This window comes from Grammomys surdaster, unplaced genomic scaffold (genome assembly GCF_004785775.1).
Source record: "Grammomys surdaster isolate TR1022 unplaced genomic scaffold, NIH_TR_1.0 224, whole genome shotgun sequence".
NCBI lineage: Eukaryota > Metazoa > Chordata > Mammalia > Rodentia > Muridae > Grammomys > Grammomys surdaster.
In genome coordinates, this window is record NW_021604669.1 from 1,780,446 (window position 1) to 1,792,590 (window position 12,145).

A 12,145-nucleotide genomic window follows, 5' to 3' on the forward strand; every position below is an offset into this window, starting at 1 on the left:
CAGGAGGGAAGATCCTGGGCAGTGCTTCCCAGCAGTGTTCCTTTCAGTGCCTTTTTAAGCTGGGGTCTTGCCCAACCACGTGTGTGTCTGAGCTTCCTGACTGTGACTGATCCTGTCCTAAGCTTCTCTCCTTGGACCAGTGGAGACCACCTGAGAGCAGGGACCACAGTCCACTGACTGTTCTGTTAAGTCTTAGACCTGAAGGACAGGTTTGTTGAGGCTCCTGGGTATTCAGTCTCCAGTCAAGGTCTGTGGAGGGAAGGATGGTTGGTGTCCTGGTGAGCTAATGGGGAGACACTCATCCAGAAAGGAGAAGCCTGCATGGAGAACAGTTTTTCTCCTCCTTTTAAGCCCTCTCCCCTCCCCCCCCCCCACACACGTAAGGGCCTTACAAGGGGACTGGCCGAGTGCCTGCTTTCAGATCTGTAACTATGTCACCTCTGAAGACACAGTGTAGAGGAGAGACCAACTGCTTCCAGTGCCGCTCAGCTAAGTGACACTTTAGCTTTCTTGGAGAAAACAAAACGGAGTGAGCAAGCCCGGACTGCTTTTGGTGGAGTGTTTATCCCAGTGATTGTTAATAGGGATTGTGGAGTCTTAAAAATGCAGGCAGCTTATCTCTTGAAACAGGACATTTGAATGAAAATTACAAGTAGTCTGTTATCAAACAAATACATAATTGTATTTTTTCTAAATTTGTCATTTGTCCTCTACTGGCGTTGGAGTTCCTATGACCCTTTCCCATTTCCCATATCCACATCAAAAGTAGTTAGCAGTGTCACAGTGCATGTCTGTAACTGGTGCACGTGCTCAAGAGACACACACAGGAGAGTAGCTGTAAGTTGGAGGCCAGCCTGTTCTACGTAGTGAGTTCCAGGCCAGCTGGGACTGTAGAGCAAAGCAGGGTTTGAAGATTCGAAAGGTACTGGGGTTACCTTTGCTTGGCAGTCATGACTTGTGTCACACGTAAGTCTTGTCTGGTGGGTCTTGCCTTTCTCACTCTATTCCATGGCTTCAGTTCCTCAGCTGGCAGCGCAGGTAAGCCGACCTATTGTGGTACCCTGACTCTCACCCCAGCACACCCTAAGTTGATGGTTGGGCTAGTGTTAAAACACCACCACTGGGAATGTAGCGGGTCCATTGCTGGGATGAGGTTCTTGAGTGGGGATTTCCAGGGCCAGAGCCTGTGTGAGCCTGTGCAGCCTATGGAAGTCACAAAATGGCACAGGTGCTGTGAATGCTGCGGGAGGGGCGGGGGCGATGCAGGTACTGTGTATATGATCGCTGGGAGCAGGAAAGCTGGACTCTCGGACCCAGGACTCTGATGATTACTAAAGGTACTTTATAAAGAGACTCAGTCTCCCTTGCCTCCCTGTACAGCGGCAGAGTCCTTTCAGTGCCTGGGCTTCTGCTGTACCCTCTCAGACCTTGGGATGGCAGCACAGCATCCTGGGGTGAGAATAAAGGAAATGAAGAGGAGGGAGGGTGGTGGTGAGTTCCTCCTAGGTGATGACTCCTGACCTGGGCCTGGATTGGGGACACTGGTTAGAAACAGCCGGGCAGGGCTGACATGTGAAAGGCTGAGCTACTGAGTGGGCACTGGCACACCCCTGAGCATATGGGCAAGGTGTTAGAGAGCCACCAAAGGTTCCTGTGCTGTGACTGTGCATGGTCACATGGGATCTTCAGCTGGGGAGCACAGAGGGAGCGGTGCCAAAGGGGAAGAGTGGGGCAAGTGAGGTGCACCACCTGAGAAGGCTAGGACCTACCACACTGTCAGGAATAGGAGCTTGGGGAAGGGAGTCTAGCTGTGACCACAGTGTGAATTCGCTGAACATGGGTGAGAGAGAGAGATGAAAGTCCCCAGCAGAAGAAGCCTCTCTTGGTGATCTAGAAGAGTGTGTGTGTGTGTGTGTGTGTGTGTGTGTGTGTGTGTGTGTTGGGGGGCAGTTGACCAGCAAGCCTGTTCCCGGCTGGCCCCTGGTAGGGGGTCCCTATGATGAGGTGGTAGGAATGTAAGAACAGGGAGGAAAGCGAGATGATGGGCTACATGGAGAGGTGTAGGCCTCAGCATCCAAAGGGCATGGGAAGGTTAGAGTGCACCATGATTCTCGGGAACGAGTCTTGAGTGTGCTACCTCTGATGTCTGCTGTCTCCTCACTGTTTTCCAGTTCTTGCTGCTCCTGCTCCGTCATCACCCATCCCAGGATATGGCTTCAAACCGCCACCTCGGCCGGACTTCGGCACCACCGGGAGAACAATCAAACTACAGGCCAATTTCTTTGAAATGGACATCCCCAAAATTGACATTTATCACTATGAATTGGACATCAAACCTGAGAAATGCCCTCGGAGAGTGAACAGGTATCTTCTGATCCTTTCCCATGAAGTTGTTATGATGTATTTTTAATTGGTTTCGGCATTGAGATGTAATTTGAGTATAGTAGAACCCCAACATTGTAAATGTCCTGAGTTTTAGTCGGTGTGTGTATCCATCACCCTCCAGTTAGCCTAACCATAAGTCATAAGTTACACTCTTTGTCAGGTTATATTATGTCCTGCCTACAGAAGCCATGCAACCTCACTTCTTTGGTCCAGAATTGTCTTGAGATTTATCTGTGTTGTTCTGTGTATTGTAGTAGTTACTTTTAGTGTTAAGGAGTATTACATTGAATTGTGTATATGTGTTTGTAGGCAGGTCCATGTCCTCGTGCGGAGTCTTGAGGTTGGTGTTGGGCATCTTTGGTCACTTTCTACCTCGTGGCTGTAAGGTCTGTCCTTAAATCCAGAGCTCTCTGTTAAGCTCGCCTAGCTTGCTCCGGAGCTCCCCTTTCTCCACCAGTGGCTGCCACACCTAACTGGCATTTGCATGGGTTCTGATGATCTGAACTCGTTCTCATGGAAACGTTATATCCACTCACTATATCCACTTCCTAGCCCTCACTGAATACTTGATAATTTGCCCTTTCTTCTTCCTGGTAACACGTGGGGTGTTTTGAAGCTCCATGAAAGAAGACCCTTTTCTTTCTCCCTCCCTTTTTAGAATGGACATGGGCTTTCCTTCCTCATACGTGTCAGAATGAGGAGTGGGTTTCAGTGCTTGGGTATCCGCCCCAGTGTGTCCCAGGCAGGTGCAATGTTTTGTCTCCATCAACAAGTTTATCCATAGCTTGTCATCTTTTGAGCTGCTTCTGCTGCTCTTGTGGGTGTATGGCTGCTCCCGTGGCTTTACTCTTCACCCCTGGTACCAGTTGATGAATTTCCCCTTTACACATGAGGAGTGTTGCTGCCTTCTGCCCTGTTGTCTTGATTCCTAGGTGTTTTTTTGGTTCTGGATGATCTGGAGTCTGTAGGGAATATTCTCCAGTCTGAAATTTGCTTTCTTGTTTGTATTAGTGGTTTTTTTTTTTTGTTTTGCTTTTTAAAATAGCGCTTTTTAACAAGAAAAACTTCCAAGTTTTATTGATGTTCAGTTTATGAACTTTGCAAAAGGCAGGTGTCGCCCCTAGGAAGTCTGTGTCAACAGAGGTCATAAAGATCTGTTTTCTTTGGGAGAGGTGTAGTTTGGGCTTTTGTGTTGAGATCTGTGCTCCATCCTGAATTGCTTTGTGTATTGGGCGCGAGTTGTAGAGGCTTTCCTGGGCCCATCTCTTTATCACAGCACCTTTGAAAGGGAGGGTCAGTCAACGGTGCAGGTAGCTGTGTCAGTCTTTGCTTTGGTCTCTCTCCATTCAGACCAACAATTCATCAGCTTGTCTAATGTATGGTGCTGGAGGTTGAGCCCAGGACAGTATACACATACTAGGCAAGTGCCCAGTCTTAACTCTGGGCTGGAATCTCACACTGCTGACTTCTCTGAGATTGTTTTTCCAATATAGATTTTGGCTTTGAACAACAAGTAAAAATCCAAGAGAATAGGGTGGTGGGGGTTTTCCAGAAAGCCTTTGGAACTTTTAGATTATACAATTTTGAATCTAAATTGCCATTTTCTTTGCTTTTGTAGCTAGCATCTTAAAATGTCATTTTCCAGACACAGATGAGTGGCAGCCAGAGAGTACAGAGGTTTATTTGGTGGCAATGGACATCCATCAAACTTAGACCGGTGGGATGGTGTTCACATTCCAACCCACTAAATCATTGAATCGTACACCTGCAAGGGTGAATTTTATCTGACTGAGGATATGTTAATTATTTGACAGTGTGTACAAGTGTTTCTTTCCTATGTGTGTCTGTGTACCATGTGCATGTGGTACACATGAAGACCAAAAGGAATAAGATCCCCTAGCACTGGAGTTATAGGCAGTTGGGGGCTATCGTGTGGATGCTGGAAACCAAACCTTGTCCTCTGGAAGCGCAACAAGTGCTCCTAACCACTGTGCCTCCTCTCCAGCCCAACCCGAACCTGATTTGTATTTGTATTTGTATAAGGAGGGTTTGGCTTCTTTCTAGTTTACAGTATATCTTATGTCCTACTTCCATTAATTCAGTGAGGAGGACACCCAGCTGGATATTGAGCCTGGGCAGTGCAGAGACCTCCCCTGTCCTGTTACTGATTTTAATCGAGAAGCAGTCCGTTCCTCTTTAAGATGTGATACTAGATAAGGGATTTCAGACAGTTCTTATCCTTCTCTGCCGAGAGTAGTGGCCATCAGTCAGTTAAATTCTGTCACTGCTGAGTTGATTGCTGGTCATATCTTGTCATCTTTTTCAGACTAACACATGTTGTGGTCTTAAAAATGAGCTGTGCATCTCTGAGACTCATGATGTATTCTTTCTGTATAGAACTGGTTTTGTGAATTTGTGTCGGTGGGATGCATATCTGTAATGGTCTTGTTTTGTTGGATTTATGTGTCAGAATTGTGTAGCATATAATTTCGAAAGTTGCAAAGTGTTCCTTCTTTGTTCACTGTAAGAGCAAAATGTGAGATTCAGACCTGGGAGGTGGATTGCCCCAGCCCGCGAGGATTCCACGAGACCCTAGGGAAGGGGGTGAAAGAATGAAGGGACAAGAGACACAAAGGATGAGAGCAAGTCTGGGGTTCTGATCAAGCTCTGCAACATTAATTTCAGGAGGCAGGTTGCAAAACAGGAAGGTTAAGCAAGGGTCATTGCTTAGGGCTATCCCACTATTGAATCCTCCTTCTCTGAGACCATCCCACTGTCATATCCATCTGGCTCCATTCTTTAAGTTCCTGGTACCTGAGACCCCAAACGTCCTTTCTTAACCTTGTACTGACTAGGCTTTCCAGAACAGCAGGTAATTTCCTGAGGTTCTCTTAGAACAGCAGGTAATTTCCTGGGTTTGGCTCACAGCAGTGGATTGCCAAATGAAGCTCCTTTTCATCAGGCGTAAGGACTTGAGTTTGACTTCCCAGAGCCCACAGAAGCTGCACAGGGTAGCTCATGTCTATAATCCCAGTGATGCTATAGTGCGAAGAGGAGGTGGGAGAGGCTGGCCTGACCTATAGAGCAAATGAGAGCCTGTCTCAAGGTGGAGGGTGATGAGCAAAGGATGACACTGTAGGGTGGGTGACCTCACCTCCACATGCCCCCATACACATACAAAAAAATGTCAGACTTGTGTAAATGTACCATTATAAATCTCCTGAATTGTCACTGAACTGTTTTGGCCTGGGATCTGTGTTTGTAGGAGTTGTTTAATACAGCTTAATTTTTCCCTCAGATATCAGGATTCCTTCCCCCTTTCTGTTATATTTTGGGTGTACACACTTAGGTAGTTTGTGTTTTTAAGGATTCTACACATGTCATCAAAGTTATGGAATTTTCCAGTAGAAAGTTGTTCATAATGTATGTGCATAGGTATACACTTTTTTTCTTTTAAAACATGGGCTCTTGTATAGAGCAAGCTAGTCTCAAACTCAGAAGTCTGCCTACCTCTGCTTTCCAAGTATTACAAGCGTCTGCCACCATGCCAGGTTTCATAGTATCTTTCTCCAGCCCCAGGGTTTTTCAAGACAGAGTTTCTCTGTATAGCCCTGGCTATCCAGGTTAGTGTCAAACTCAGAGATCCTCCTGCCTCTGCCTCCCTCTAGGACCAAAGGCATGTACCACCACGCCAGGTTCCATAGTATATTTAGTGTCATGGGCTCTGTTTGAAGCCCCCTTCACCATGAATATTTTAAATTTGTTTTTTCTTTTAACTAGGTTTGCTAAGAGGGTGCAGCTTATTCATCTGCCCAGAACAAACATTTTGCTTTGTTGATTTTTTTTTCCTTCTGTTTTTCTGATCTCTGTTCTTTCCTCTGCTCAGTCTCTTTTTTTTTTGCACAGCATCTTTGCACACACGCTTTCCTTGTTGATCTCACTTGTGATGTGCAAGCTTGATTTCCATTTAGTTAAGAGTGTGCTGGGGTACAGGCATGGGGCCAAGCCGGTCGTCTGTCTTGAGAAACATTCCCTGTGGTGGAGACAGGCGTGCTCTGGTCCCTGGTAGAGGTGGTTGATAATTTTACTGCAATCTTTTACTTTTTGCAAAGTCCCCCCAACCCCCCACCCCATACAAATATGGTGGATACTTGCTTTTCTGCCAGTGGGATTTCTGCTGTGCTTCATGTATTCTCAATAATTATTGTATCTTTTTGTTTTTAAAATATTTAAAATTTATATTTATTCATTGTCCTTTTGTATGCATGTGTATCACACATGTGCATGCACACGCACACACACACACACACACACACACACACACACACACACACTCCAAGGTTAACTTGTGGAAATTCTGTCCTTCACTGTGGGTCTAGGGAATAGAACTCAGGTTATCAGAAACTGCAGCAAATACATCACCCACTGAGCCGCTTCCTTGGCTCTGTTGTGTCTTTTTGTTGTTGTTTTGCTTTCGAGACAGACTTTTGCTATGTAGCCTTGACTGGCCTCAAGCTCCCTGTATTGATGAGGTTGCCCTGGAATTCGCAGAGCTCCAATTGCCTCTGAGTGCTGGGATTAAAGGCATGTCCCATCACACCATGCTTTTAATTGTTCTATCCTAATGACAAACTAACCAGTCTATAATTAGGAGATATCTCCCTTTATCTTTGATAATTCTTACTTGTATGTGACTTATATGTAAGCATGGGGCTCACACTTGTCCTCCTAGCCTGAAGAGGCCAGGGCGGAAGACCCACTCCAATGTTGAGGCCTCGGCCCTGCAGAGTCAGATCTTTACGTGGGTTTCAGGGTTTAAGCTCAGGTTGTTGGGTGGTAGGCAACTTAACCCACTGTGCTATTTTGCTTACCAGCTTTTAAATGTAAAGTTTTCATTACATTTATTTATCATGTCTGTCTGTCTGTAAGGGAGACAAAGAGCACACATCCTGCAGTGTGTGTGTGTGGAGGCCCAAGAACAACAGCCTTGAAGACTTGGCTCTCTGTTGCCACTGTGTGGGTCCCAGCAGTTGAACACCCTTTGTTTCTGCTGGTGGTGCGTGCCTTTAATCTCAACATCTGGGCACAGAGCAGTTGAAGGCCAGACTAGTCTACATAGCAGGTTCCAGACCAGCTAGGGTTACATAGTGACTTTCTTTCAAACATTTACACAAAAGAAAGAAAAGCAGTTCTCGATAGTTCACATGCTGTAATCTTTTTTTTTTTTCATAATCTTTTAAAGTTAATTTTATTTATGTATATGAGTGTTTGGTCTCTGTGTGTTTGTGTACCACCTGTATGGCTAGTACCAGCAGAGGCTAGAAGTGGGCGTTTGTGCCCCCTGGGACTGGAGTTACAGACAGTTGTAAACTGCCACATGAATATTGGGAATTGAACTGGATGTTCTACCAGAGCAGCCAGTTTTAACTGCTGAGCTGACTCTTCAATAATATTAATATTTTTATTTTTAATATTGCTTTTCCATTATATGACTACAGTGAGCCCATGTGTAAATCTTTTGGGATTCATGTTTCTTGGCCTTTTGAGATGTGTGAGACAATACTGGCCTTGGTTTCTCGAAGCCTCTTTCTTCAGAATTGTTGCTCTACACATGTTAGGCCAGGGATAATGTATGTCAAGGGGTCTGTGAGCTAAGAAGCAAAATATTCTGGTTTTGAATTGGGATAACTTTTATTACTTTCCCTTAAACATGATGTGCATGTGTGAATGTGTGCGGGCGTGCGTGCGTGAGTGAATGTGTGTGGAAGCCAGGGGTCAACTTTCTGTGTCAATTCTCAACTGTTTGTCCTTGTTTCTGTGTCAGAGTCTGTCTGTCACTTGGACCTGAAGCTTACAGATTATTCTAGGCTGGCTGGCCTGTGAGCTCCCAGAATCCACCTGTCTTTGTTTCTCCAGCGCAGTGATCAAAACTCAGGCCCTCAGGCTATGGCAAGCACTACCCTGACTGAGCCATCTCCTAGACCCCTTGAAGATTCCTTTTGGTTTGTGTGACCACCAGTTCACATTTGTGCTGTAGACAGTCCCTCTCTATGCAGGTAGCCATGGCACAGGACCTCCCTCAGGCTGTACACCACCTTTGTGGCTGACTCACACGCCCACACACTGTAATCCTGGAGAGCCTGCCTATGGGATGTCGTATGTAGCAGACTGAGGGAATCAATCCAGTTGCCATCTTTTTTGGCTTAGAAATCTCTCTACCCCTGCAGCTCTGGGGTCTGCCAATCTCCTGGGCTGTGGCTTAGAAATCTCTCTACCGCTGCAGCTCTGGGTTCTGCCAATCTCCTGGGCTGTGGCTTTGAAACTGTTCTAGAACCACAGTGAATGTGAAGCTCAGACTCTCCCACCCCCAGAAACCCTAATCCCCAAACAGCTTGCCTTCCATTTCCTCTGTACATTTTTAAGGCAAGAGGCTAAGTCCAAAGTCAAATGCATTGTGGGAGAGCCTTAATCTCTATTGCAGACTGATGTCCCCAAGGGTACTGGTACCTGGTGAAGAAAGTGCCCCTTGCTGGTGCACCTTCTCCTATCACAACAATGGTGGAGGAGACTGTCTTAGGACTCTATTATCTGACCTGCTGAACGATGCGCCTAGAACATGTTAAGCATTGGTGCAATCCTTTTAATGAATGTGCTCCTGTAACAAGTACATTTGCACAAAAGCCTCAAGCCTGGCTGGGTTGAACTGGTCAGTGCTGAGGTTCTTTCTCGGTCTTTTATTTTGTCTCAATGGAGATTGATAAGTGGGTGTGTTGGTTTACTTGCTAGCTTCTTGGGTCAGAAACCTGTTGGTCTCCATGTTGTGCATTCATCCACTGGAAAGAGGGTGGGCAGAGGCTCTCTTGTCGCCTGGGCTTTGTGGTTCCAGTCAGGTTCCTGTCATGCCATCCACAACATACAGGAAACCCTTTCTGAAAGGAGGCCTGACTCAGGCTCGAATCAGGCACTGGCATGTGGCTGGCATTGGTCATGTGGTGCTTTACGGACTCTGCTGCTCTTTTCCTGTCGGCGTCACGTCTGTAAGAAGCTGAGGTTGCCATGGTTAGAAACTGCGTCAGTTCGGTCTCTCAGCAACGGAGGGGGCTGGGTGCTGCAGACTGAAGCAAGGGCCAGCCCACTAGGCTTACAAATTATTGTGAGAGCTTCTGGCTGGTTAAATATGCAACCCTTTAATGTTCTTCATTTCACTGTTAATTGTAGGGGGCCTTAAATGGGTCCAGATTCGAGATTGTGATGGTCAAAGAGATGTTTGAGTAGTGTTGTAACTGATTGTGGGATCTCCCCCCCTACACACACACGCACACGCACACACATGCACGAGCTCCCCCACCAAGCAACCAGTGCTTCATTGTGCTTGCATGGTGATGCTGTGTCTCCCTAGGATCCCACTTCCATCCCTAGTGAGAAGAGCCCAGCAGTATAGCTTGGCACAACAGGCTCAGCAGAAGGCAGCTGAGTGCCGCTTTCCTGCTTTCCCCATATCCCAGGCATAGCTGCGCCTTGCTGCCCCCGCCCTGGCCCCATCTTTGTCCTTCCCCCATTGTTCCATGCAGAGCAGTCTGTACGAAAGCCAGGATGGGCCCAACATGGAGTCTCTGATGGCCAGAGATCTGTCATTGTTAGCACTGTGACCCGAGGTGAGTCCTGTGGACCCCACCCTCCAGCAGTGTCCTATGTCCCTCAAGCTCAGTCTTGCTTGCCCTAATGAGAGTCTCATACAGCCAGCCCTCAAGAGATAGCTAGCCCATGTTGCTTGAGGGCATGGCTAGACTCAAAATATAGTTAACTGTACCCCCCTCATCCATCCCTTTCCTTCTGGCCTTGACTTGAGTCTCTCGTGTGGTACAGTCTGCTTTAGTGGTTTTAGAATGCAGTTGGGTACATGTGTTAAAGTAAGAGTATTACATGCTCCCAGCCTGCTATTGTAGTTTTAAGTGATTATCTCAAAAGGATAGGTATAGGGTGCCAAACTTCAGAGACATGGAATGTAGTCAGTGGCTTACCCGGCTGTTAGGATAGCTTGATGAGGTCTACTTTTATAGGCAATGTGGTTCCACTGTATATAGTAATAAGGTCATATTTCTCAAGATACACAGTAAGATTACATCAGGCCCCAGATATAAGCAGTGAGCCTTGGAGTCTGTGGCAGGAGGGTTAGATTTCCCAGCACCCACAGGAAGTAGGTAACAACCAACCAAAATTCCAGTTCCAGGGAATTCTCCACCCTCCACGGGCACTGTACTTGCACACACACACCCACACACAATACATGTAATTAAAAATAAAATGCAAATCTTTTTTCAAAAAACAAAATGGAATAATTTAAAAATATTTAATGTGTCTATTTGTGTAAAAGCTTGGAATTGTTCAGAGTATTCTGGAAAGGCTGGGGTGGAAGGCAATCTGAACAAACTTTGAACTTAGTGCCACAAAGAGAATGCACTAACATAAAACCTACATCATTAGAAATTTAAAAACTTCCAGAACGGTAGTGAGAGTAACAAACACATGCCAGTTACTGCACAGCAGTTCCCAGGGAGGGACCAGGAAGTAGGATGCAGAGGAGAGCTCCCGCAGTGGCCTTTTACCGCTGTCCCTTGCTCTTTGGGGCTCTGTGCATCAGTGTCCCTGCATATAAAATGGCGATGGTGGTGTGACCTGGAGGTTCTTGAGAGGTGGAGCAATTTGCTCCCTGGTGGTTCAACATGTAGGCTGCTCTTGAGCACAGAGTCCACAGGTGATTCCAAGGGCTCACTTTTACAGCTTAGTGAGGTCAGGAGACTGGAGCGGGCCTGGGGCTGGCCTAGTCAGCAGGGCTTCCTCTGAGATGTCTCTACAACTACCTCTGCTTGCCTTGAGGAAGGGTGGGTGAGGGGTTTCATTGGAAAGATGTTGGTGATGGTTATACACCACACCTGTGACTGTAAAAAGTGGAGTCTGTGGACTACCAGGGACACACAGCCTCAAACAGAGGTATGGGTGTGTTCAATCTACAACTTTGAGACAGAAATTCCAATGGTTACCCTTCAATGTACCTCAGCACTCGAACGTTAGGGTAGCATCCAATCTCTGCCCCATGTAACTCAATAGAATGTTCTCCCACATTTGTGTGACCAGGAAAATGAGATGAGCCCACTTCAGGTGCTAGGTTGATTTTTTTTTTCCCTCCCCCCCAACCCCCCACAGAAGAGGGTGGAAAGCCACGTGACAAGCGGAACCCCCTGGCCTCCTAAAGGGCCTTTAAAGCTAGTTTGTATCAGATGGATGCCAGGCCTCAACTTCACTGACATTTTGCTGAATTTTCTGTCTGCTTTAGGGAAATAGTGGAGCACATGGTCCAGCACTTTAAAACCCAGATCTTCGGGGACCGGAAGCCAGTGTTTGATGGAAGAAAGAATCTGTACACAGCTATGCCCCTTCCAATCGGCAGGGACAAGGTGAGGCTACATGTGCTGGGGCCTAGTGCAACTAATGGGTGAGATTCAGACATGTTTCAAGGTTACTTATTTCTGTGATATAGAAGATCACTTCATTTGGGAGGCACAGGTGGCTGCTGTGCGTGGGGTTCATCATGAGGGGTATGGAGTGTGCTGAGGTTTACAGAGACTGCTCAAATACCAAACGCTCCCAAGTGCAACCCACAGACCACCACACACTGTGTGTGAGTGTCGTCTGTGTGTGTGAGTGTCTGTGTGTGTGAATGTGTGTGTGTTGCTGGCAATAACACGAAGCGGATGTGCTG

The 12,145-nt window shown here is 46.7% G+C and overlaps 1 protein-coding gene across 1 annotated transcript in view; it reads left to right on the plus strand.

Annotated features, from left to right (window-relative positions):
* The window catches only part of Ago2 (argonaute RISC catalytic component 2), a 79,403-nt gene that overhangs the window by 37,796 nt on the left and 29,462 nt on the right, over window positions 1–12,145 (plus strand). The window contains exons 2-3 of the mRNA XM_028773228.1: window positions 2,172–2,364; window positions 11,720–11,840. Of these exons, the coding sequence (XP_028629061.1) occupies window positions 2,172–2,364; window positions 11,720–11,840 (314 nt within the window). The remainder of the gene's footprint in view (window positions 1–2,171; window positions 2,365–11,719; window positions 11,841–12,145) is intronic.